Source organism: Amblyraja radiata, chromosome 5 (genome assembly GCF_010909765.2).
Source record: "Amblyraja radiata isolate CabotCenter1 chromosome 5, sAmbRad1.1.pri, whole genome shotgun sequence".
NCBI classification, from domain to species: Eukaryota; Metazoa; Chordata; class Chondrichthyes; order Rajiformes; family Rajidae; genus Amblyraja; species Amblyraja radiata.
The window spans coordinates 50,962,060-50,989,635 of NC_045960.1; the positions used below are offsets into that span (position 1 = coordinate 50,962,060).

Here is a 27,576-nt window from a genome sequence, read left to right on the forward strand (position 1 = left end):
ATCCAAGAAGGAACAGCGACCTTCGAAGCCAACTGATGCGCAGAATTAGAAGAAAAGAGAAGAAAACGGAAAGAGAGGCAGTAACAACCTAAGCCCGATCTGCCATCTGGAATTTCCCGTCCTGAATGCCGAAGAACTTTCAAAGCCAGGATTGGACTCGTAAGCCACCCAAGTCTATAAAAACAACAGAACATAGACCATCATCCTGGACCTCGAGGGATAACCACGACATGCAACAAAATACTAAACATTGTATTTATTCCAGCATCTGCAGTTCCCTTTTGAACAAAATACTAAACATGACTACTTTCATTTACATTGACATTGCTGTGTCCCAAACATGGTGCCCTGAAATGGGGGAGAACTGCTGTAATTTCTACATGGCAAAACCGAAATGGATAAAAATGGCCTTTATTAAATTCTGACAATGTGCACTTTAACTATATGTGATTTTTTCTATTACAAATCTCAAATTGTGGAGTACAGAGGCAAATAAATAAATGATGGAACTTTGTCCCAAACATTATGGAGGGCACTGTATATCAACACCATGCTCATAGACAGGAGGCACGCATATCTAAATTTAATGTTTACAATAACATCCATAACTATTTTCACAATCACTTCTAGTTTTCAATGGCCAAACTAAATCTGCTAAAGCAAGGCCAGACACAATGTTAGCAAAACTGATCCACCTCTCAAGTTAACATTTGATCATATGCATCCTTAAATTCTTGAAAACAATAAGTGCAAATTCCAAATCAAATTTTGAAAACTAATCTAAAACATACATATGACTAGCTTTACGCTTGTCACCAAACAAAATGTATACAAATCAGTTACATATTTAAAGACACAAAAGCAAGTAAAAGCTACTTTGTCTTATTGAATATGCACAATACTTTAATCGGCGATCACTGACATTTACCATCTCTATTAATGTAACACATTTGATGTTTGCATTCATTCTAATTATCAGCACGTTTATCCATTTAATCTGTTAAACATTATAAAGCTGAGGTATTAGCCATGCAATAAATTAAAATTTACCATGTCATAACACCCATGTGTATAATTACACACTGATCTTCAAATACTGCTTTTTAATTTAGTCACAAGTCAAGCTAGGTATTGCAACAGCAAACCACATGCTTTTTAAATACTGGCTCTTCAATCAAATTCACGAGTTGTCAAAACAAGTGGTGCGGCCAGTGTCCACCCATAGAGTATGATGCAAATCCAGCTGGAAGAAATCTTCACCCAAACTGATGGCCACCTACTGGTCATTTCATAAGATGAATCAGGGCTGAAAGGAAGAAATAACAATTATCATTCATGCGCTGATTATGCAAAATGTGATCAAATTAACAGACATGGGTATTCTTCATATTCAGCTATATACCCTGATTGGTATTTTCCTTTTGTCCTTACTGTGTTTCATAACTGATGCACTATTCCTTGACTATTTTAGCCAGGTCACTTTTCATACAGTAATTTTCTAACTGCTCTTTACAAGATCACTGCCTCCTGCAATAGGATACTGTGCAGAAAATCACTGTATTATGTTCATAGCTCATGCTGGGGTTAAAGTGGATTTCCAACTGCAGTACCAAATTTTGTGTGAGCTAGGAACCAAAATCTATTATACACCTTTAAAGTGAATATTCACCTCCCTCCTCAAATCACAAAATTTTTGCTTTAACTTTGCTATTAAACTTAAAAATATCCAAGTACAAATTTATCATGTGTCAGTGAAGCTACAATATACAATTAATTCTGATGCATAAAGATACCTTAAATATTGAAGTTTTATCTTTTGACTAATTGTCAGTACGTAAACATACTACTCATTTTATTTCCCCCCACAGAAGAAGCAGTAGCAGATTGAAATGTAATACTTTGTAAGATTATCAACAGCAAATTAAATGTTTTGATTTTAAATATTTATGTACCTATACCAGTTGGTTAATGTCATCATAATGTAAAGGGAAGCTAAAAACAGCATAAAATGAAAGAAGGAGTAGCTGTAGGTGACGCCATCTTTTTCATTATCTTCTGCACGATGTGCATCGTTGTTATCGTCCAGTGAGCTGTCACTTCGAGCAATTCCTTCTTCTATAAGTGTAGATTCGTCACTTGTTAGAGTGAGTTTATTAACCTGGCTGTTTGTTGATGTTCGAATACTGAAAATTTAAAAGACTTGATATGTTACCACTTACTGTAAACAAGCATTTACTTCACAACAAATTGTTCAGTACACTATCACAACTATTATTTTCTGCTTGTCAGAACTAAACTTGCTCAGAATTGGGAAGTGTTAGCTAAGTAAACAAAAATCATTGAGGGTTATTGTGTTTACCTCTTATTCAAAGTTAATGACCTTTGATAGAAAAGTAGATATTAATTTTACTACTCTTATAGAAATTAGATCTTTGTTTCTCTATAGTACAGACAATGTGTAGTGCATCATTTGTATAGGTAGAATTCTGCTTCAGATATTTGGTGTTCTCATAATCTGGGGCAATACTCAATCAAATACTGCCTTGATTTCAAGGTCAGTATTTCTTGTCTGTAAACAAATGGGAACAATAACCCAATGGTTGGGGTGATCATTTGCACATAGAAAAGTGTTCCAGTTGAAGATGAATAATTCTTGTCCTAAGATGGTGCTTCAGCATATCTTCAGGACAGAATTTTCAGCCTTAACCAGCTACACCTGTTTCACCAATAACCCACAAATTGGAAGTGAGGAATTTCACTGATATATATGGGCAATGAGAATTTGGCAGGAAATGGCCTGAGATCCTATCATTCAAAGTATTTTTATCATTTTATGGCCAAAATAACTATGGTGGCACATCCTCCACATCACCGGATGAACGTAATTTCAACGCTCAACACCATCCAGGAAAATTCAACCCTTTCAATTGGAACCCCATTCAGCATCATAACTAATAATTTCTTCCACATCAGTGCCATCTATAAAGTGGCATATATCAGAACAACTTTGAGTGTACCTACCAACCACTTTACCACCCACCCCCTGCCAGGTGTAGGTCTCCCTTCAGTACTCAAAAGGTCCAAAGCCAGCACTCCCTATCCAACAACATTATGGAAGACCTTCACCATATTTCAGAGGAGCTGCTCAGCATTACCTGCTAGATTAAAACAAGGGGAAATAAACATTGGCCTTGGCAATGTTTAAGAAGGAACTGCAGATGCTGGAAAAATCGAAGGTAGATAAAAACTCAGCGGGTGAGGCAGCATCTATGGAGCGAAGGAAGAGGTGACGTTTCGGGTCGAGACCCTTCTTCAGACTGATGTGGGGGTGGTGGAGGCGGGAAGAAGAAAGGAAGAGGCGGAGACAGTGGGCTGTGGGAGAGCTGGGGAGGGGAAAGAGGGAGAAAGCAAGGACTACCTGAAATTGGAGGTCAATGTTCATACCGCTGGGGTGTAAACTACCCAAGCCAAATATGAGGTGCTGCTCCTCCAATTTACGGTGGGACTCACTCTGGCCCTGGAGGAGGCCCAGGACAGAAAGGTCGGATTCGGAATGGGAGGGGGAGATGAAGTGCTGAGCCACTGGGAAATCAGGTTGGTTATTGCGAACTGAGTGAAGGTGTTGGGCAAAGCAATCGTCAAGCCTACGCTTGATCTCACCGATGTAGAGCAGCTGACACCTAGAGCAATGATGCTCACAGGCGAAAATTGTTTTTTTTTTAATTCAGAAATGGAGCTCAATGTTCCTGTTAGGTTATGTATTTAGTGCCAAGAATTTATAAGTATCACCTTCATAAAAATAAGGTTCTGGGATTACTCTTAAAGACAGCCACACATGTACTAGTGTTCTTGCATATTCTGAGGAAGTAGAACAGACTAAAATATACAGTTGGAGCAGAGGATCAAAGTTTGGAAGATGTGATCTCTAAGAATAGAATTCGAGAGAAGTAGTATGAAAAATTATAAATTGACAGGATGCAATAGAGTTAATCAAATATGGGTAGAAGATTACGTGTTTAAAAAAAGTCAAGACTAAAGATTCTGCATGCAAGTTCAAAACCAAAGAACCAAACGTTGATGATCTATGTCATGCTGAACTATTGTTTCAATAATGACCAAGACTGCAATATGAAATTTAGGAAGGCAAGGTAGCAAGGAAAAGGAAAAACATGGAGAGGTGGCACTCAACAAACAATGGTCTTAGCACAGTTGGGAGGGGGGTGGGGAAGTAGACAAGAAGCCACTTGAGGGAGCAGTGTACATTATGCTAACAGTATGAAATAATGGTGCATTTTAAATCTTTATGGAGTGGAGGAAGGGGTAGGAAAAAAAAATTGGAAATTTAGCTTAAATCCGGTGCTCAGTGTTCTCAGGATAGTTTCTTTGAACAGCAAATTCTGCAGCCAACTTGACCTGGTATTTTTCAATAAGATAGTATTAATGACAATTATGAATGTACCCTATAATTGAATGTTATACTCAGTTCAGTTTTAGTTTATTATAATGTGTACCGAGGTACAGTGAAAAGCTTTTGTTGCGTGCTAACCAGACAGCGGAAAGACAATACATGATTACTATCAAGCTATTCACAATGTACAGATACATGATAAGGGAATAACATTCAGTGCAAGGTAAAGCCAGTAAAGTCGAATCGAAGATAGTCTGAAGGTCCCCGATGAGGTAGATAGTGGTTTAGGACTGCTCTCTAATTGCGGTAGGATGGTTCAACTGCCTGATAACAGTTGGGACAATACTGTCCCTGAATTTGGAGGTTTGCGTTTTCACACCTCTATAACATTTGCCTGATGGGAGAGGGGAGAAGAGGGAGTGGCCAGGATGCAACTCATCCTTGATTATGCTGCTGGTGTTGTCAAGGCAGTGTGAGGTATAAATGGAATTAATGGAAGGGAGGTTGGTTTGTGTGATGGTCTGGGTTGCGTCCAGAATTCGCTGCAATTTACTCACTTCAAGAATGAAGTAGAGCTAACTAAAGCAACATTAGTTTAATCAAGATGGAGTGGCAGAAATCTGAGGATATTTCAGAATACACAACATAGACACATTTCAATTAATATGTTTCCAAAGGGAATATCCACCAACTGTGGTAGATTAACAAACGTTATTAATAAAATAAAATTTAACATGTAATTGTGCAAAAGGGACGCGATCAGTCAGATAAAACAGAATAGATTAAAAACAAAAAGGAAAAGTGATCAATATGAAGCCAGTTAATAAAAACATAATTCTACAGATAATTAAAAAAGAAAAATTAGGTGAGCACCAAATGAAGTAAAACAAACATGATAGATGAATTGAACAGATAATTTGCATTCGTCTTTGCTACAGTGGATACAAGTAACACTCCAGATATAAGAGTAAACTGGGTATTGCAAAGGAGAAGTAATGCTAATCACCCAGAAGTAATGTCATTAAAAGCTGCAGGTTGTCAAGTATTCATATAGTCCTGATAAACTTCCTCTTAGTCTCAAAGGTAAGATAGCTGATAGATAAAGCCATAATGGTTTTAATATCGTGAAAAATACTAGATTTAACTGGATAACACACAAACAAAAGCTTTATCTGTACCACAGTATGCGTGACAATAATAAACTATTCTAATCATGAGGGATCAATAGAATTTTTTTGGATACAAGGAGATTCAAAAGATGTGGGGTTAGTGCTGTAAGGTAGCTTTATGGTAAAAATCAGGTGTGATCCTAATGAATGGTGGAGTGTGCAAATTTCTATTTTTTTTCTTTACGTAACAGATTTCAGAAGATGGATGTTTTGAAGGTTATCCTGTGCTGGCAGCACAGGCATTTATCAGAAATCAACGACAAAATTAAATCCCCAAGTTTGTACTAATTTGTGTGTCAAGGATCTTTTGTGTAATTAAGTTAGTTATTTTAGGATTCTATTTCACAATAAATTGCCAGTACTTTCCTCTGGGTAACTACTGAAAGTGTTAGTTATTAATTGATTGTTGTCATATTTAAGCTTTCCTGTTGTAAAAGGCCAACTGCTAGAGTCAGTTATAAAAGATGGGATAGCAGCACATTTGGAAAGTGATGAAATCATTGGACAAAGTCAGCATGGATTTACAAAAGGTAAATCATGTCTGACGAATCTTATAGAATTTTTCGAGGATGTAACTAGTAGTGTGGATAGGGGAGAACCAGTGGATGTGGTGTATCTGGACTTCCAGAAGGCTTTCGACAAGGTCCCACATAAGAGATTAGTATACAAACTTAAAGCACACGGCATTGGGGGTTCAGTATTGATGTGGATAGAGAACTGGCTGGCAAACAGGAAGCAAAGAGTAGGAGTAAACGGGTCCTTTTCACAATGGCAGGCAGTGACTAGTGGGGTACCGCAAGGCTCAGTGCTGGGACCCCAGCTATTTACAATATATATTAATGATCTGGATGAGGGAATTGAAGGCAATATCTCCAAGTTTGCGGATGACACTAAGCTGGGGGGCAGTGTTAGCTGTGAGCAGGATGCTAGGAGACTGCAAGGTGACTTGGATAGGCTGGGTGAGTGGGCAAATGTTTGGCAGATGCAGTATAATGTGGATAAATGTGAGGTTATCCATTTTGGTGGCAAAAACAGGAAAGCAGACTATTATCTAAATGGTGGCCGACTAGGAAAAGGGGAGATGCAGCGAGACCTGGGTGTCATGGTACACCAGTCATTGAAAGTGGGCATGCAGGTGCAGCAGGCAGTGAAGAAAGCGAATGGTATGTTAGCTTTCATAGCAAAAGGATTTGAGTATAGGAGCAGGGAGGTTCTACTGCAGTTGTACAGGGTCTTGGTGAGACCACACCTGGAGTATTGCGTACAGTTTTGGTCTCCAAATCTGAGGAAGGACATTATTGCCATAGAGGGAGTGCAGAGAAGGTTCACCAGACTGATTCCTGGGATGTCAGGACTGTCTTATGAAGAAAGACTGGATAGACTTGGTTTATACTCTCTAGAATTTAGGAGATTGAGAGGGGATCTTATAGAAACTTACAAAATTCTTAAGGGGTTGGACAGGCTAGATGCAGGAAGATTGCTCCCGATGTTGGGGAAGTCCAGGACAAGGGGTCACAGCTTAAGGATAAGGGGGAAATCCTTTAAAACTGAGATGAGAAGAACTTTTTTCACACAGAGAGTGGTGAATCTCTGGAACTCTCTGCCACAGAGGGTAGTCGAGACCAGTTCATTGGCTATATTTAAGAGGGAGTTAGATGTGGCCCTTGTGGCTAAGGGGATCAGAGGGTATGGAGAGAAGGCAGGTACGGGATACTGAGTTGGATGATCAGCCATGATCATATTGAATGGCGGTGCAGGCTCGAAGGGCCGAATGGCCTACTCCTGCACCTAATTTCTATGTTTCTATGTAATGCATGATGGGATTTGGACAACTTCCATTGTGACAAGGGTTTTTTTAACTTAAGGTGAAAAGTTTGCAGCTCTCTTGTAAGGTTTTTTATGTAAGTTGAAGAGGTTAATCAGATAAGAAGGGGCCCAGAGGATTCCATTGGGGTGACTGGCTTTTGGCAAAGAGTGAAAAACAACTCCATATTTGGAGGTGGATGATGGTTTTTGTACATTACATCATGCATTTGATTTGATTTCTGCACGTATATAAACTCGCGTTTTCTGGTATGTCTTTGTGTGTGCTGCTGGAGATTCAGACGTGAGAAACTGTTGCCTCTGAGTCTCTCAGTCCACACCCGTCAGACGTTAAATTAAAGCTTTGTATGGTCTTAAGAATTTGTACTTTGTCTATCTTTTAAGTGAACTTTTTCATTGGCGTAGTCGGGCAGGTCTCACTGGAACTACCACTGGATGACTGAGCAGAGGTTACCAGGACTGGAAAGGGAGGAATATGAGCTCTATCGGTCCATTGTTACCGACTCCTAGACACTCCTGGAAACACCTCTGTTTCTTTATCAGAAGTTGGTCTGTTCCCAGCTGAGGTTCTTAGAGATAGACAAAGGTAAGACCAATTGTGAATTGTGTATGTATTTTTACGTATGTATTTTGTGTAGGTATTTTTAAGAAAGAATTGGGGGTTTTTTCCCTCTCTTTCTCTTTCTGTCTATCTTCTATTTTTCTCACTTTCTCTCTCCCTCTACAAAGGGCTTGTCGGCCTTTTTGAGACATCCGAGGAGTTATCGGGTTGAGAAATAAGCGGTGTTGTTTTTTAAAGAGTTAAGAAGTCTGCCAAGTTGAGAAACGGGGGTCTCAATTAGCGGGTCTGCCTCGTTGAGACACTTGGGGCGTATTTTAAGGGATAAGGAGTCTGCCAAGTTGAGAAACGGGGGTCTCGATTAGCGGGTCTGCCTCGTTGAGACACTTGGGACCTATTTTAAAGAGTTAGAGTTGAAATACTTGGGGCATTGTTTTAATTTAAAGAATTAAGAAGTCGGCTTTCTCTTTCTCTTTCTTTCTCTCTCTCTTTTTACTCTATCTATCTATGGGGTATACTCTGGATAACATTGAAGGAGGAACCCCCTTTCAACATATGTGTTATTTGAATTCTAAGTATAATATGAAGTATTATACGTATATGTCAGCCATGATCATATTGAATGGCGGTGCAGGCTCGAAGGGCCGAATGGCCTACTCCTGCACCTATTTTCTATGTTTCTAATAAGAAATTTGGAATATTAAGTTACAAGCTGACCACATGGTTAGGAAATGAGAAAAGGTGGAGGGATCCCTTTTCCTGACAAAGCAAAATAAGGGAAATTGGCGGGGAAATTCGGACAGAATTAAGCATTTCCTGATTAAGGCAGGCGAAGAAGAGGAAGGGAGTAAGGACTGAGGCAGAAGAAGAGGAGAAACAGTATTAAATTCAACATTGAGAGTTAAAACAAACCTGCCTTCCAGATTTGAATAGCTTTTGGCACAGAGCAACAGAACAGCAGGCAACCTTGCATTGCTAAGCCTCGAATGGGAATGTGGGTCTTTGTTTGTGGAATTTGAGACCTTATTGGGTGTGGCCAAACTTTGAAAAAAGGGAGTTTGATTGGTCGCCACTTCAGTGGGTGTGGCCAGACGTTGAGTGACGGGAAATCTGACCAATCATGATTTGGATCATGTCCAATCACAGCGTCCAGGATCCTGACTGACAGGGAATTGGACCATCCTACCCTGCTGCCTATCATTGTGCAGATTTATGGTAGAAGGAAAGAAATGCGGTAACAGGTTTTATTTCCAACTTAATTTTCTCGTTTCAACAAGAAGTCTATCACAATTTAGACTTTATAACCACAATTGAGACCTCCGTCCTCCCAGAGCAATGCCTGAGCTAATAAAACATAGTGGCTTGTAAAATCTTACTTGTAAATTTTTTTAAACCAAGTTTTTGGTGAGAAAAAAAAAGAAAAGAAAAAAAGGGTTTTGTCAGAAAAAGGGACATTAGATTACAAAGAGACGTCTTTGAAGTAAATATAGTATGAACTGCTTTTTTAAATGGCTTTTGTACATTCTTTTGTGTATGTGTATGGGTTCCTTTAAGAGACTGAAATGCATGGGGTCCCTTGGTGTAATTTCACTACAGTGCCCTCCATAATGTTTGGGACAAAGACCCGTCATTTATTTATTTGCCTCTGTACTCCACAATTTGAGATTTGTAATAGAGAAAAAAAAAAATCACATGTGGTTAAAGTACACATTGTCAGATTTTAATAAGGGGGGGGGGGGGGGGGGGGAAGAAGAACTATGTATAAATACAGCTGTAATTTCTACATGGTGAAACCAAAATGTATAAAAATACCCTTTAATAAAATCTGACAATGTGCACTTTAACCACAAGTGATTTTTTTCTATTACAAATCTCAAATTATGGAGTACAGAGGCAATTAAATAAATGATGGGTCTTTGGCCAAACATTATGGAGGGCACAGTAGGTGAAAATTGTCTCCGTGAGATGCATTGTATTACAAATAAACTGGGAATTTGAAAATCTTTTGGAACTTCCAACCAAAGAATAGGTGTTTTGCAAATTAGTTTAACTTTCATCCATAACGGAGGAAGCATTGCAGATTAGATTCAATGTTGAAAAAGAACTGTACTGGCATAAAGTTGCAGAATCCATAATCACATCACTCCCCAATTATCTGCTAACAAGACTACACATTACAACTTACTTACACTATGTCATTTTTATCAGGGATTAAACAAAAAGACATACAAGCAGATCAGGATCAGGTCATTTTCTGATTAAATCACAAAATATTTAGACATGGTTAAAATAATTAAACACCAGATAGAAATTAGAAGCCCACCAAAGCAAAATGTTACCGTAAGATGTAATGCAAAGGGAAACACATGAGCAACATAGAATCAATAACAAACCACCATCATTATTAACGGCCATTTACCCAATCCTTTATGATGTGCAAGTAAAATGTACAAGCACACACACTATGGTTTTAACTAACAATTTTGTTGTAGTCACTCTCCAAGCATGCATTTAAAAAAGTCTTCATGTGAGACTAAATGCACATCTATTAACAAAAGAGAGATACTGACCTTGAATAAAGAACACACAGCAAAAATAGGATCAGTCCAACAATTCCTTGTGCATCCCACCATTGGATGACCTGACCAGGGACATGAGTTCCGGTGCTGTTGTACCCAATCATGCTCAGCAAACTTGGATTGCATTTTCGATCTGAAAAGAAAAATGAGCATGAAAAGAAAACTCTCCTCAACGTGATTAGCAGTGCGTTTCAAGTTGCTGCTCATACTGCAACTCCTTATCAAATCTGGCTATTCAAGCTGATAACATTCTCAAAGTATTTTGAAGTTCGAATCATATAAAATGACAAAACCTGCTTCAAATGCTAGTTTCCTGTTAGATCAAAATTAACCTTTCAAAAAGATTGTACATTAAAGAAGGAATGTAGCAAATATATTAACCACACTGGTTCTTAATCTAATTGGCCAATGTGTGTTTTATTTGCTCTCACGCAGCCATTCAATTTTCAGAATTTTAAAAAGTAAAATTAAAATTACTAAAAATGTGTATTGTATAATAAACTGAAACAGATTAACATTCAGCATAGACAAAAGTGCTGGAGAAACTCAGCGAGTGCGGCAGCATCTATGGAGCGAAGGAAATAGGCAACGTTTCGAGGCGAAACACCTACATCAGTCTGAAGAAGGGGTTCGGACCGAAACGTTGCCTATTTCCTTCGCTCCATAGATGTTGCCGCACCCGCTGAGTTTCTCCAACACTTTTGTCCACCTTCGATTTTCCAGCATCTGCAGTTCCTTCTTTAACATTCAACGTATTCAATTAAACAGTCTATTTAGACCCAAACAAAATAAATTCATTACTATTGGTCCCACAAACATTTAGGAGGCCATACAGCCTGTTAAATCTATGTTGGCTCTCAGAACAAATCTCATCAATCCCATTCCATCAAATTATCTTTCCAAGAACCTGTTCTCTCAGACATGCCTACAAACTCCCACTAGTTCTCCTGCCAACCATTATGGACTACTTAGAGCAAGCAATTAACCTATAATCCAATATATCCTTGAGATGTGGTAGAAAACCTGAGCACCTGGAGAATACCCACCGAATGTCATGGAGAATGTGCAAACTTCACACAGATCACCCAGGATACTGTGGCTGTGAAGCAGCAGTGCCAACAGTGGCACCATGCTACCCTTGGGATTCCTGTCTTCAGCAAGTTCAAAACAGTTGACAAAATATAAAACTATAGGGCCATTGACCCTACTACCGGTTGTGGCACAGTGGTAGAGTTGCTGCCTCATAGGGCCAGAGACCGCGGCTCGATCCTGACCTTGAGTGGTCTTTGTGGAGCTTGCCTGTTCTCCCCGTGACCACGTGTTTCCTCCGGGTGCTCCGGTTTCGTCCCACATCCCAAAGACGTGCAGGTTTGCAGGTTAATTGGCTTCTGTAAATTGTACCTAGTGTGTAAGATAGAACTAGTGTACGGGTGATCATTGCTCGGTGCGGACTCGTTGGGCCGAAGGGCCTGTTTCCACGTTGTATCTCTAAACTAAACTAAACATTTCACGTATAGGCAAATACCAGTAGTAAATTTCATGGAAATACTACTTTTCGAAGACAAAAAAAGACTTTCTCCCATTGATCTGTTAAGTAAAAAAAAAAAACTTGGTAAAGCATGTTTGGTTTCGACCCGAAACGTTGCCTATTTCCTTCGTTCCATAGATGCTACCTCACCCACTGAGTTTCTTCAGCATTTTTGTTTACTTTCAATATTATTAGTTTTTTTTCTAAATGGAGAATTTTGGCATTAAAATATAAACCAAATCTTTTAAGGCAACTCATCAACATAATTTTCAATTGACAATGCAAGACCTGAATATGTGCAGCATTTTTTACTTCACGAACCTACTCATTTATGACATTATTTAGGAAAGTGAACAAAGTACCTGGTTCATTGGTCATTGCAGACCATGTTAGATACATGACGTACAAGGTGATAATAGAGGATTGCAGCAAACCAGACCGAGGCTGGGACTCCTGAAAATAGATCCTCAGTATAAATTGCAGATTTTTTTCCCCCATAAAGTAACTTTATATACATACCCAAATACAGACAGTATAAGCTTGCAGTCTTATCCCATGCTAGCTTAATTTATCAGTAGGTTCACCATTTTGTCTTCGGAGCTTTGTCATACATGATCATGCTATTGAAGAATATACACAATGCATTTATTTTTGAGGAGGTTAAAGGGTGTGGACATTCTATGACTTACTATTTGCTCAGATTTTGCACAAAAGATCATCAAAATTGCAAAATGATCCTCAAGTTTGCATTATTAAATTTTAAATGTGTTTTTTTTAACAATATTAAAGTATTCACAGCTCAAATATTTTATGCTGAAAATTAAAAACCCAAAATCAATTGCTCAAGCAAAACTACAATTGGGCAAAAAAAAAATAAAATAGACTAAATATGCCAGCATCACTAAAAAAAGTTAAATAAAAATATGGGAAATTATGCTAAATTTGTATTGTCAATTGCTCAGTATCTGCAAGGCTCGTTTTAGGACACAAAATAAAGTGTGTTCTTTTCTGTTGCAAAGGATGAGATGTCTTCAAGATAATGGGTTTGAAGGAGTAGATTAGGCAAATATTTCCTCAAGTAGAGAAAGCCACAATAAAATTCAATCTTTTTAAATTAGTGTCAAGAAATGAAACATTGAAAAATACAGAAGGAATCAATATCTCCCTTTCCTCCCACCCCACCTCCTTAAAATAATGGATTCTGAATCAATTGACATTTTCAAGACTCAATGCAGGGGATAAGTGTCATTAGTGCTACAAATACAGTTAAGCTGCACATCATTCATGATCAAATCATTCCAGGAAAAGATCCAAAGGGTTAAATGAGACTTTCTGTTACTATGCTTCTATAATTATTTACTTAAGCTCATGAACATAAAGGGAAGATGAATTTTTTGTTGTTGATATAAACCCTGAAATTCAAACTTCAGGTCAACTGTTCTCAAGTTTCTGGAATGTACCTGTATCTTTGGAAGGATAGACATAACAGACGATGCCACGCATAACAACATATTTAAACTGATGAAGACTTTGTTCTCAGTGCAGCCCTCAGGATGTGTGTAGTAGCAGTAGAAGAGAACTATGGCAATGAAGGACAAAATGTAGTTCATACCAGTTGCGGATAGCAGTGCTGTAAAAGAGAGTATGCAAATTGCTGGTGCCACAAACACTCATTTCAACAAATTTCAGCAAAATATTACAAATTTCATCCATCCCTAATTTCATATGCCCACCCCACCAAAGATTCATATTATTGCCACTCTCATGAGTTATTACTCCGCTTGCTTTACCTACCTGCATACCAGCACCTAGAATTGCCCTCTTCCATTTTTTCAACCCACGATTCATTCCAGGAGTGGGCAAAATCAATGAGTAGAACCAACTGGATTAAAATGAAACAGAATGCACCAGCCATTCCGACATAGAACCAGACTGTAATAAAATAAAATAAAGCTCAAAACATGGCAGTTTAATTTGTCTTGCACCTGTTATATACAAAATTTAAATTTGTACATTTGCAGCATTGTGGAAAGATTCCATTTACTAAGTGAAAAAAAAGTTACCGTGATAAACCGTTTTTAAGGTTATTTAGTTAAGTAAAAATTGAACTTGTTTTTGCAGTTGCTCTTAAATGTTAGAACAGAAATGAAAACTAATGATTATAGAATTATTTTTTTTTAAATTAATTAATACAAAGCAGTTAATTATAATGCTGGATAGCTTTGGGTCTGTAATCGCTAGAGTTTAGATGGACGAACGGGGGATCTCATTGAAACCTACCAGATAAGGAAAGGCTTAGATGCAGTGGGGGAAAAGGATGCTTCCAGTAATGGGAGAGTTCAGAACCAGAGGGCGGAGCCTCAGAATAGACAATCGGTGCAGGAGTAGGCCATTCGGCCCTTCAAGCCAGCACCGCCATTCAATGTGATCATGGCTGGTCATCCACAATCAGTACCTTGTTCCTGCCTTCTCCCCATATCCCCTGACTGCTATCTTCAAGAGCCCTATCTAGCTCTCTCTTGAAAGTATCCAGAGAACCAGCCTCCACCGCCCTCAGAGAGGCAGAGAATTCCACACTCACAACTCTGTGTGGAAAAAGTGTTTCCTCATCTCTGTTCTAAATGGCTTACCCCTTATTCTTAAACTGTGGCCCCTGGTTCTGGACTCCCCCAACATCGGGAACATGTTTCCTGCCTCTAGCGTGTCCAAACCCTTAATAATCCTATGTTTCAATAAGTTCCCCTCTCATCCATCGCATCAAAGAACATAAAAGGATTGAGATGATGATTAATTTTTATAGCCAGAGGGTGGTGAAACTGGAATTATTTTCCACAGGGGGCTGGGAAGGCCAAAAAATTGGATATTTTCCAGACAGAGATTGATAAATTCGTGATTAGGAAGGGCATCAAATGTTACTGATAAAAGGCAGGAGATTAGGGTTGAGAGGGAAAAATAGATCAGCCATGATTAAATAGTGGCGTAGACTCAATGTGGTGATTGGCCTAATTTTGCTCCAACATTATATCGTCTTACAAATTTGGATTGAACCCTGCTAAGACCACACTGAAGAGTGTAACATAATTCTGGATGTAGAGAAGATTTATAAGAAAAAAACAACAGAAATGAGAGAGCATGCGCAATGGATATATAGATCGGGTCTCTGAAGTTGAGGAGGCTAGGGGGTGACCTAATAGAGGTCTTTCAAACAACAAAATAGTTTATAGAGTATTTCCAAATAGGGAAGAGAGGATCATGATGCACTGTCAATGCAAGGTAGGTAATTCAGAAACAGCTCAATTCCTCAAAATTGGAGTAAACGTGGAACCTGTTACTGCAATGAGCACAGTATAAAAGCTGCAATGAAGAGGCTGACAATCAGGAGGGAGAAGAGAAAGAGAGAGATACAGTGACTGCTTTTGAGAAGGATGGATGGAAGAAGGTTTGCATGAAGCATATATGCCAGCCTGGACTGGTTATGTTCAGTTTAATATCATTATGTATTTCTATATAGTGTCGCAGATCAGTGAAATACAGTGATAGTTATTTCTTAAGGATCCATGGCTCTACCCCTACACTACCACTGTGTTGGTGCCCTCAGCAGCATCCATTTCCTGCAGATCTACTGTCACCTGCCCCCCCCCCCCCCCCCCCCTCCAATCCCACCAGATAGAATAAAGAGATTCCCCTTGGTCCTCACCTCCTCATAAGTCTTCAGATGGAGCACATCTTTCCATGGCACTGCCACCAGCTACGTGATCCAACCTCCTGTCACACCTTCCCCTCCCATCCCCCTTCTGCTTTCCGGGATTATTCCCCCTGGTTTGCCCATCCCTCCCCACTTATCCTCTTCCTCTTAAGCTATTATCTCCCACTATAATGGTAGGTCAGGCACCTGTCCCTAAAACTCCACCTTCACCACCATCGAGGGACACAAACAGCCCTTCCAAGTAAGGCATATGCACTTCCTCTATTCTTGCTTATTGTTTTAAATGCTCTTGATGTGGCCTCTACATCAGTGCCATCAAGCACAGACTAGGCAAGCACTTTACTAAGCACCCATCCATGGTCCTGCATGACCACCTGGAGCCCCTAGTCACTCACCATTTCAATTCCCCTACTCATTCCCACACTGGCCTGTCTGTCCTCTGCCTCCTCCACTGCCAGGAAGACGCTAAATGCAAACTAGAGGACTACCTCACGCTCTGCCTCTGTAGTCAACCCACATGAACATTGAATTCTCTCATTTACAGTAACCAGCCTGAACATCGGTCCCACTATTCACCCAGATCCTACCATTCATACCTTTCCTTTCCATAAACCCCCATCCCTTATTTGCCCATCACCCACACACTCCTCCTGACAGGACACCCACCCTCCTCCCCTCCCCCCCACTGTTCCCATCTGCCCACCCTACCTTCCTTTCGCAACAGGTTCCATCATCTGCAGCATCTCCTAGTTCTACCAATCCTAGTCTCTGCTACTATTATTACCCCTCTCTCCCTCACCAATCCATTCCTTCTCACCTGGATCCACCCATTATGTACCAGCTCTTGCTCCAACCCCTGTCCATTTTCCTCCACAGATAGTGCCTGACCTGCCGAGTTCCTTTAGCAGTTTTTTTTACATTAGTTGATGCCAGGTCTGCAAATTAACTAAAAATGTTTTCACTGCTGGGATTTGACCTTGAACAGAGATTTTCTTCATTGTTTTATAATATGCAAAAAGTTACCTGCTATCAATATTTTGTGTAAATTGCTAAACCCAAAATTAGCTATATCTAATCTTGCTCCACCAAGGATGTATTATAATTTAATCAAGAATTTGTCCATGTTTACATGAAACATTACTGAATTAAAATTAATTGTTAAGAATATCAGTACATTCATTAGACAAACCTGTTGTAAAAGGTCCTTCTGGGATAAAGAAAGCACCCACGGTGATTGCGACCACTGTAGCAAATTTAAAGAACCAAAATCTAAAGAAGAATAAAATAAAGCAAGATTATCATTGAAATTTGCAGTTCCAAACAGGATTTTAAACATCCTTTTCATTGTCAAAGCAGATATTGGACAATAGCATAAAGATGTGCCTGAACAAATTATTACACAAAGGTGAAAACGAATGGACATCAAAGTTATATAGGTTTGGAGTTAGAGGGAGCGAAAGATAAAGGATTGAGAGGCTAGAACAAGGATAACAAAAGTAAAGAAAAATCCTGAAGAACTGAAGGTGTGAGCACATTTGAAGTTAATCCAATAGTCTCCATCCTCAAGGTAACTTAATTAGAAAATATTCTTAATTAGAATTCATTGTTTCAATCCCAATTATCATGTGAGTGATGCTGTACTTCCCTTGATGAAGTAGCTTACAGGTAACACCAATGAAGCCCATAAGTATATAATTCATCAGTAGATCTTGCTGCTGCTGCCTTTTTGTGTTCAAAGGAGAAGGGTAGAGTGATTTATGATGAATAAAATAAAAATAGAATATGATATCAAATATAGCAGAGGAACAGGCCTTTCAGCCCACAATGTCTATGCCGAACGTGATGCCAAGCTAATTTCCATTGCCTGGACGTGATTCTAATCATTCTATATGCTGAATATCCAAGTGCCTATCTAAATGCTCATTATATCTGCCTCTACACCATCCTTGGCAACATCCACCGCTCTATGTAAAAATAACATGCCCCGCACATCTTTAAACTTTGCCCCTTTCACCTTAAAGCCATGCACCAGTCTTGTGACATTTCCACCATAGAAATGAAGGTTCTGACCATCTCCCCTTCATCATGCTACTCTTTATGTTATACACTTCTATCAGGTCTCCCTCAACGCCTTAGGATTCAGTGAAAACAATCAAAAGTTGACCAGCTTCTGCTTATAGCTAATACACTTTGTATATCATTGTATATTAATAATTTGGACAAGGGGGTTGAAGGCTTTGTGGCACAGTTTGCAGATGATACAAAACAGATGGAGGGGCAGGTAGTGTAGAGAAAGCAGGGGCTGCGGAAAGACTTGGGACAGGTTGGGAGAGTGGGCAGCGAACTGGTAGATGGAATGTAGTGTAGCAAAGTGTGGAGTCATGCATTTTGGCAGTAGGAATATTAGGAATATTCCTTGGCAGTAGAGACTATTTTCTAAATGGGGTGAGAATCCAGAAATCAGAGGTGCAAAGGGACCTGGTGCAGGATTCACAAAAAGTTAATCTGCAAGTCGAATCAGTAGTAAAGAAAGTAAACTCAATGTTAGGATTTATTTCAAGAGGGCTTGTATACAAAAACAGGGCTGTAATGTTGAGGCTCTATAAGGCGCTGGTCAGGCCGCATTTGGAATATTGTGAGCAATTTTGGGCACCATATCTGAGGAAGGATGTGCTGGCTCTGGAGAGGGTCCAGAGGATGTTTACAAGAATGATCCCAGGAATTACAGGTGCACAACCTTTTATCCGAAAGCCTTGGGACCAGACACTTGTCGGATTTCGGAATTTTTCGGATTTCCGAATGGAAGATTTTTTAGCGTATATTAGGTAGGTAGCGCGGGCGGCTTGAAAAGTCTGGAGCGGCTGCCTCCTCCCCGGAGACCGGGGAAATCATTGTAAATCATTGCATAAATGTTAGTCAGTTAGTTTGGAGGGATTTTATGTGGTTGGTGGGTGGGGGGTGAAGGGGGAAACTTTAATTCTTAGTCCCCTACCTGGTCGGGGAGCGGGCAATGCCTTATCGGGTCGCCGTGCAGTAAGCTCCGGAGCGCTGTGGCCGCCGACTCCCAACATCGCGGAGCTGGGGGCTGCGGGCGTCGCCGGTTGGAGCTCCGACCCCGGCAACTCTACCCCTGGCTGCGCGGCGCTCCAAATCCCGCGCCGCCCGCGGCCGGACGCCCGCAGCCCCAGCTCCGCGCTGTTGGGAGTCGGCGGCGTCGCAGCGCTGGGATACCAGCGGGGAGCGGGAAATGCCTTACCGGGTCGCCGTGCGGTAAGCTCCGGAGCGCTGTGGCCGCCGACACACAACATGTCGGCGGCCACAGCGGTGCTGGGGCTGCGGGCGTCCGGCCGCGGACCGCGCTGGATTTGGAGCGCCGCGCAGCCAGGGGTAGAGTTGCCGGGGTCGGAGTTACAACCGGCGCCGCCCGCGGCCGGACGCCCGCAGCCCCAGCTGGGAGTTGGCGGCCACAGCGCTCCGGAGCTTACTGCACGGCGACCCGGTAAGGCATTGACCGCTCCCCGCTTCTCCGACCAGGTAGGGGACTAAGAATTAAAGTTTCCCCCTTCACCTCCCCCCCTTTTTCACATAAAAGCCCTCCAAACTAACTGACTAACATTTAAGCAATCATTTACAGATGTTTAAGTGTCTCCCCGGTCTCCGGGGAGGAGGCTGCCGCTACAGTAGTACAGACCTGGGTTGACCGTGGGTCGTTTCGGGTCAAGTTTGGCGCCAAACGCGAGCTTTGGTGTGCAGATCAAAGATCCTATGCTCTGCTATAAGATCTTTGGTGCAGACGACATCCTGGAAAAAATGGCCGGTTTTCAGAGTTTTTCGGTTTCCGGAACTCCGGATAAAAGGTTGTGCACCTGTAGTAGATTAACCTGTAATGTTTAAGAAAGAACTGCAGATGCTGGAAAAATCAAAGGTAGAAGGGTCTCGACCCAAAACGTCACCTATTCCTTCACTCCATAGATGCTGCCTCACCCGCTGGGTTTCTCCAGCATTTTTGTCTACCTTTAGCCTATGATGAGCGTTTGTCAGCACTGGGCCTGTACACGCTGGAGTTTAGAAGAATGAGTGGGGACCTCATTGTGAAAGTTGGATAGAGTGGATGTGGAGAGGATGTTTCCACTAGTGGGAGTGTCTAGGACTTAAGGTCATAGCCTCAGGATTAAAGGACGTTCTTATGGGAAGGAGACGAGGAGAAATTTATTTAGTCAGAGGGTGGTGAATCTGTGGAATTCTTTGCCAGAGAAGGCTGTGGAGACCAAGTCAGTGGATATTTTTAAGGCAGAGATAAATAAATTATTGATTAGTACAGGTGTCAGAGGTTATGGGGAGAAGGGAGGAGAATGGTGTTAGGAGGGAAAGATAGATCAGCCATGATTCAATGGCAGAGTAGACTTGATGAGCCAAATGGCCCAATTCTACTCATATTCCTTGTGACCTTATGTCTTTAACCCAGAAACATTCTGGTAAACCTCTTATGCACTCCTTAAAGCTTCCACATTCTTTGTGTAATGGGGCGACCAGAACTGCACACAATACTCAAAATGCAGACAAACCAAAGTTTTATAAAACTGAACATGATTTCCCGACTCTTGTATGATGACAAGCATATCATACACTTTCTTAATCATTTACTGCCGCTGCTATTTTCAGGAAGCGATGAACTTAGGAGACCAAAATTCCTCTGTACAACTTGTCACTAACTGCATACTTCCCCTTCAACCTATATTCGACCTCCCAAAGTGCAATACCTTACAATTGCTTGGATTAAACGCATCAGCTATTTCTTGGCTTGTCATTTGACAGCCTTCCTCATTGTCTGCACCACCTACTTTTGTGTTGTCTGCAAACTAACCAAACCCATGTATCATATCAAATATGCTAGCACCACAAATAGCTGATTACCTAACCATCACATGAAATCAAATTACTAGTAGCTTGCAGCTGCATATCCCACCCCTTCCACTTTATTGAATTAGAATGATATATATTACCCATTGTGTACTGTAGCCCTTGGATCCTGGCTGCTCTTGACTTTAATCATCAGCAAGGAAAATAGAAGGAAGAACATTGCCATGCCAAAGCAAACTCTGTACACAGCCTTGTATCCAACCAGCACATCACAGTTCATTTTTCCATGGACACCAGGAATGGTTGTACCCATTCCACCATCACAAAACCCAGGAATCTGCATAGGGAAAAGAGAAGTAGAAAACTTAATATAACTCATCATTCTGACATAAAAAAAATGCAAAGCAGAATTAAAAATACATTTCTTCTGTGAGGAAGTAATTTATTTTCAACACTTTGCAAGAACAGCATTTTCCTCTTTTCAAGAGGGCTGCAGGGAAAATGCTGGGAACTATCGGTGAGCTTAACATCTGTAGTTGGTATGTTACTGGAGAGTATTCTGAAGGATAGGATATACAGGCATTTGGATGGGCAAGGGCAGATTAGGGACAGTCAGCATGGTTTTGAACGTGGGAGGTCATGTCTCACAAATCTGATTGATTTTTTTTAAGACGTGAGCAAAAAGGTTGATGAGGGCAGAGCAGTAGATGTTGTGTACATAGACTTCAGTAAGGCGTTCGACAAGGTGTCGCATGGTACGCTGCTGTGGAAGGTTAGATCTCATGGGATCCAAGGAGAGATAGCTGAATGGATATCAAATTGGCTCCATGGATCCAATTGGCTCCATGGATGGAAGCAGAAGGTCCTGGTGGAAGGTTGCTTCTCAGAATTGAGGTCTGTGACTAGTGATGTGCCACAGGGTTCGGTGCTGGGCCCGTTACTGTTTGCCATCTACATCAATGATTTGGATTAGAATATACAGGGCAAGATTAGAAAATTTGCTGAAGATACAAAAGTTATTGTTTTGCAGATAATGAAGAAGGTTGTGAACAATTGCAGCAGGATCTGGATCGATTGGCCAGGTGGGCAGAGGAAAGGTTGATGGAATGTAATACAGAGGTGTTGCATTTTTGGATGTCGAACAAAGGCAGGACCTACACAGTAAATGGTAGGCCTCTGGGTAGTGTTGTAGAGCAGAGGGATCTAGTTGTACAAGTGTATGGTTCCTTGAAGGCTGAGTCGCTATTAGATAAGGTGGTCAAAAAGGCTTTTGGCACTTTGGCCTTCATCAGTCAGAGTATTGAGTATAGAAGTTGGGAGGTCATGTTGCAGTTGTATAAGACGTTGGTGAGACCGCATTTAGAATATTGTGTTCAGTTCTGGGCACCGTGTTACTTGTCAAGCTTGAAAGGGATCAGAAAAAATTCACAAGGATTTCGCCTGGACTAGAGGGTGTGAGCTATAGGGAGAGGTTAAGTAGGCTGGGTCTCTATTCCATGGTGCGTAGGAGGATGTGGGGAGATGTTATAGAGGTATATAAAATCATCAGAGGAATAGATTGGGTAGATGTACAGAGTCTTTTACCCAGAGTAGGCCCAGATGACATAGGTTCAAGGTGAAGGGGAAAAGATTTAATAAGAATCCGAGGGGTAACCTTTGTATGGAACAAGCTTCCAGAGGAGGTAGTTGAGGCTGGGACTATAACATCATTTAAGAAACAGCTGGACAGGTACATTGATAGGACAGTTTGGAGGGTTATGGACCAAGCGCAGGCAAGTGGGACTAGCGTAGCTGGGACATTGTTGACCGGTGTGGACGAGTTGGACCAAAGAGCCTGTTTCCACACTGTATCACACTATAACATGCAGAGGTTATAAGAAGAGATAGTGTTTTTCTCCGACAGTGCTCAAATTACAAACTGTTCAATTTACTTTAAATATGATTCATATTCAACTTGGGCTATTTCCCTACAGATTTCTACTCTTCAGCTCTTGGATTCTGTTCATCATGAACTAGAAGTAAAATGATGCCATAGTTTCATAATAAACATGGTGATATAATGCTTGTACATCTGGACCAATAAAGCAGTGCGGAATTCTAATACTATTTGAGTATTATTTTAATGATACAAATATCAATGAAAGTCAATCAGTACACCCGCATCTTTATGGAAGGACGCAAATAAAGATTTTCTGGTCAACTCGTCCCTTCCTACCCAAGCCACCCCCTCCCCAGGTACTTTCCCCTGCAACCGCAGGAGATGCAACACCTGTCCCTTTACCTCCCCCCTCGACTCCATCCAGGGACCCAAACAGTCTTTCCAGGTGAGGCAGAGGTTCACTTGCACCTCCTCCAACGCTGTTCCACGTGTCAACTTCTCTACATCGGCAAGACCAAGCGCTGACTCGGTGATCATTTCACTGAACACCTCCGCTCAGCCCGTCTTAACCTACCTGACCTCCCTGTGGCTCAGCACTTCAACTCCCCCTCCCATTCCCAATCTGACCTTTCTGTCCTGGGCCTCCTCCATTGTCAGAGTGAGGCCCAGCACAAATTGGAGGAACAGCACCTAATATTTTGCTTGGGTAGTTTACACCCCAGTGGTATGAACATTAACTTCTCTAACTTCAGATAGCACTTGCTTTCTTTCTCCATCCCCTTCCCAGTCTAGTCTTACCGTCTCCGATTACATTCTATCTTTGTCCCACCCCCTCCCCTGACGTTAGTCTGAAGAAGGGTCTCAACCTGAAACATCGCCCATTCCTTCTCTCCAGAGATGCTGCCTCACCCGCTGAGTTAGTCCAGCATTTTGTGTCTACCTAAAGATTTCTTGTTCCATTCTCGGTACAGAGAAAATGAAACGCTTACAAATACGTAGAACAAACAGGACGGAACCTAGCTGCTTGATTAATGTATTTTTTAGGAATATTATGCACGACTGGTCTCCTCCCATCCTACACTCAAAATTGTCCTTTAATCGTTTCCCCCTTGCACATATATCCAGCATTCTCTGACAAACCAACAAACCATTTGGCTCTATACTCCCCGTGATAACCATCTCCACATTTTTACCACTGTAGCAGTTTCTCCAACATCCAACATGTACGTTAGTGTGCTTTGCACTTGTACAGCAAATCTAGATTGCCAACATATACTCAACCTTTTTGAGCTGCTCTTCCATTCCTGGCATTAACATAATACAAGCCACTCCCACTCCTAGCAGCAGAAAGAATGCAAAAATCAATCGAGTCACTGTTGAATTCTTCCCACTTGGGCAGCATCCACAAAGAAGGCATGGTGCACTGCCACATAAACACGGTATCTGCAAAGAGAAATAAATGAGATAATGAATGTGCCTCCAAGTAGTCATATGGAGAAAACAGATAGTCACCTTTAGAGCTTACTTTCTAACTAGTCTTTCAAAACTCTGGCCCAAAGCCCAAACTGACTACATTTGTGGTTTAATGCAAAGTATAACATTTTCCAGCCCACTTCATCTGTGTCAACTTTCAGAAAGAACATTGTGCTATTTTATGTTTTTTGTGGGGAATTTTATGATAAAACCACAAGTGCCATGCAGCATAATTACTGGTGCTATATTTAACATTGGAACTTTAGCCCAATCTTTGGTCCTTCCTTTCTTTACATAAAGGATATATCCTTGTTGCTTTATTTCATTAAATATGGGGGGGGGGGGGGGGGGGGGAAGGACCGATCGCCATAATTTTAATGTGTTTAGTGTTTAATATTTTAATATTTTCTGCAGCATTTAGAATTTAAAAAGGACCCGAGTGCACAAAGTTCAAGAACACAACATGGCAGTAATTTTGTGTTGCATCAATTCTTTGGAAGATAGGCATGATGGAAAAAGTCCCAACACATCCAATGCAGGCTGGGTTCAGCGAGAACACTGTTAGTCATGTGTTAGCTTTGCTGCATCTGTTCTCTGTAGAAATCTTGAAAATGAGACTAGTCAGTGAAATTAAGTACAATTGTTAACTGGACTGAAAACTGACTTAGCAAGTTTGTGACACATGAAATTCAATGAACCAGGCAGGCAGTGTCTGTGGACAGCAACCTTCACACATCAGTATGGATTTACTCAGAGCTTCCTGGCAGTCACATTATTCTTAGGTTCTAGGAGGCAAACCTTCTTGCACCATAACCTTCAATAACAAGTTGTTAAGTAATCAGTTGTGTTCAAAAAGGCACTGCAGATGCTGGAATATCGAAGGTACACAAAATTGCTGGGGAAACTCAGCGGGTGCAGCAGCATCTATGGAGCGAAGGAAATAGGCGACGTTTCGGGCCAAAACCCTTCTTCAGACTGATGGGGGGTGGGGGGGGGGAGAAGGAAGGAAAAGGGGAGGAGGAGGAGGAGCCCGAGGGCGGGCGGATGGGAGGGTGGGAGGAGACAGCTAGAGGGTTAAGGAAGGGGAGGAGACAGCAAGGGCTAGCAAAATTGGGAGAATTCAATGTTAATGCCATCCGGACGCAAGGTCCCCAGACGGAATATGAGGTGCTGTTCCTCCAATTTCCGCTGTTGCTCACTCTGGCAATGGAGGAGACCCAGGACAGAGAGGTCGGATTGGGAATGGGAGGAGGAGTTGAAGTGCTGAGCCACCGGGAGTTCAGGTAGGTTATTGCGGACTGAGCGGAGGTGTTCGGCGAAACGATCGCCCAACCTACGCTTAGTCTCCCCGATGTAATCAGTTGACTTCCAGAGTGCATCAGTAATATTTTATTTATTTTTAATTATTCTTTTAAAATGATAGATGAAATGTAACATGGATTAATTCAGAATTACACATTCTAATACAACAAACAGAGGTAATATACTATTTGTGAATGAATAGTATATGGAAACGAAAATAAACAACGGAATTAACAAAGGTTAATCTGCAAGTCGAATCGGTAGTAAAGAAGGCAAATGCAATGCTAGCATTTATTTCAAGAGGGCTAGAATACAAAAAACAGGGATGCAATGCTGAGGCTCTACAAGGCGCTGGTCAAGCTGCATTTGGAGTATTGCGAGCAATTTTGTGCACCATAAATGAGGAAGGATGTGCTGGCCCTAGAGTGGGTCCAGAGGAGGTTTACAAGAATGATCCCAGGAATGAGTGGATTAATTTATGATGAGCATTTGACAGCAAAGGGCCTGTACTTGCTGGAGTTTCGAAGAATGAGGGAGGACCTCATTGAAACGTACCGAATAATGAAAGGCTTGGATAGAGTGGATGTGGAGAAGATGTTTCCACTAGTGAAAGACGCTAGGACTAGAGGTCATAGCCTCAGAATTAAAGGACATTCTTTTAGGAAGGAGATGAGGAGAAATGTATTTAGTCAGAGGGTGGTGAATCTCTGAAATTCTTTGCCACGGAAGACTGTGGAGGGCATCAATAGATATTTTTAAAGCAGAGATAGATAGATTCTTGATTAGTACAAGTGCCAGGGGTTATGGAGAGAAGGCAGGCAAATGGGGTTCAGAGATAGATAGATCAGTCGTGATTGAATGACTGAGTAGACTTGATTGGCCGAATGGCCTAATTCTGTTCCTATTACTTATGACCTTATGAATTACACCGCAGGTCAGCCTGCATTAGTGGACATAAAAGGGCAGTTTGGTAATGTATTTATTTAATTATGATTTGAATTTGAAGTTCAAATTTCTTTAATCAATTATCACAATAGATGAATATGTTAAAGTAATACTGGAATATACTAAGGAATGTATATTTACATATTCTGTTGTGCTGCTGCAAGAGAATTTCATTGTTCTATCTGGGACATATGACAATAAAACACTCTCTTGAATGCTACAATATGCACAGGTAAAAAATCAGTGCATTGGTGCTCATTTTTAACGTGTTGGACAGTGAGTGATAAGAAAATTAAAGAGTAAACCACAAACAGCTAACATGCGTATCAGCTGGAAACATCACGCCCGAATTCTGCCACAAGATGGGAACCCTCCCATCCTTGCAGCCTGTGCCTACAAAGAGCAGGATGAAAGGCATAATAGAGAATGCAACGTCTGATGATATTCATGTCAATTAATATACATGACTGTAAACACCCAAGCATTTAATCTTTAAAAATACACAACTGGTGAATTTACAACTTAAGGGGGAAAATATACATATCAGCAAGTATTCATAGCAGCCATTCCAACGTCCACCCACACTCGTAACCAGGAACGAATTATTTCTGCAGGCAAAACGTCTAATACAATGCAAATCCTTTTGATATAAAAATTAATGTATAAAAAAAAAATCTCCACCACCATCCCTCCCTCCCCGTTTTTTTAACTGAAGACTTGTCTCACAACCATCTGACACCCTCCTCTGTAATATTAGTATTAATGTCAGCACAGAATGCATCGGTTCAAATAACTGGCACTCGGGCACTTTGCGATCTAGCAGCTGGTCGTGTGTCGAATTGGTTCTGGAAAGGATGCAGACGTCGTTGCCCAATGCTAGACACCGTTAGTCCTTGCAAGGCCCCGTCCCTCATGACTCATCTCTTCAGCATCACGACCCATTGGCACCAACACTCCAGGTAAATGGCCCAGAGGAGACAAGGACAGCGGGGGCAGCCCAACAACAACACTCGGCATTAAAACACACACCCGAAACACACAAAATGCACAAGCAACAATAGAAATCCCGGGCAGCCAGAAGCCAGAATCCATCAGCGGCTCAGTCGTCTGCCTTTGTTCGCGGCTCCAACTCGCCTCCAGCCGCTTTATTCACAGGTTAATCGCAAAACATTATTTGGGCCACAGCACTGGAGCTGCATACATACCCAACTTGCCAAAGAGCAAGCCCCGAGAGCAGCGCCCATCCCTGCTGCTCCGCCGGTTCCTACGATGCAATGGCTCGGGATTGACAGCTTGTTTACTTGCGCTCCGCTTCCGCTCCCGGACTCCTGCCAATCCCCAACC

At 41.3% G+C, this 27,576-nt stretch overlaps 1 protein-coding gene across 1 annotated transcript; it reads right to left on the reverse strand.

Moving 5' to 3' along the window:
- Positions 1 to 566: 566 nt before the first annotated feature.
- On the reverse strand, positions 567 to 27,576 carry serinc1 (serine incorporator 1). Its single transcript, XM_033021194.1, has 10 exons — positions 27,438 to 27,576; positions 23,794 to 23,955; positions 20,777 to 20,970; positions 16,963 to 17,042; positions 13,862 to 13,999; positions 13,528 to 13,697; positions 12,430 to 12,520; positions 10,531 to 10,672; positions 1,953 to 2,183; positions 567 to 1,306 (listed from the first exon to the last, which is right to left on the reverse strand). Exons 1-10 carry the CDS (start codon positions 27,474 to 27,476, stop codon positions 1,171 to 1,173), a joined length of 1,383 nt encoding a protein of 460 aa, XP_032877085.1. The 5' UTR covers positions 27,477 to 27,576; the 3' UTR covers positions 567 to 1,170.

Bases quoted from the DNA above. Each gene is read 5' to 3' on its own strand.
- serinc1 (XM_033021194.1), bottom strand. From the start codon at position 27,476: ATGGGCGCTGCTCTCGGGGCTTGCTCTTTGGCAAGTTGG. The intron at 14,000-16,962 runs GTTTGTCTAATG...ATTTTATTACAG, and splicing joins AGAAGGACCTTTTACAACAG to TCTGGTTCTATGTCGGAATG. The intron at 13,698-13,861 runs GTAGGTAAAGCA...TCTCTTTTACAG, and splicing joins TTCTAGGTGCTGGTATGCAG to CACTGCTATCCGCAACTGGT.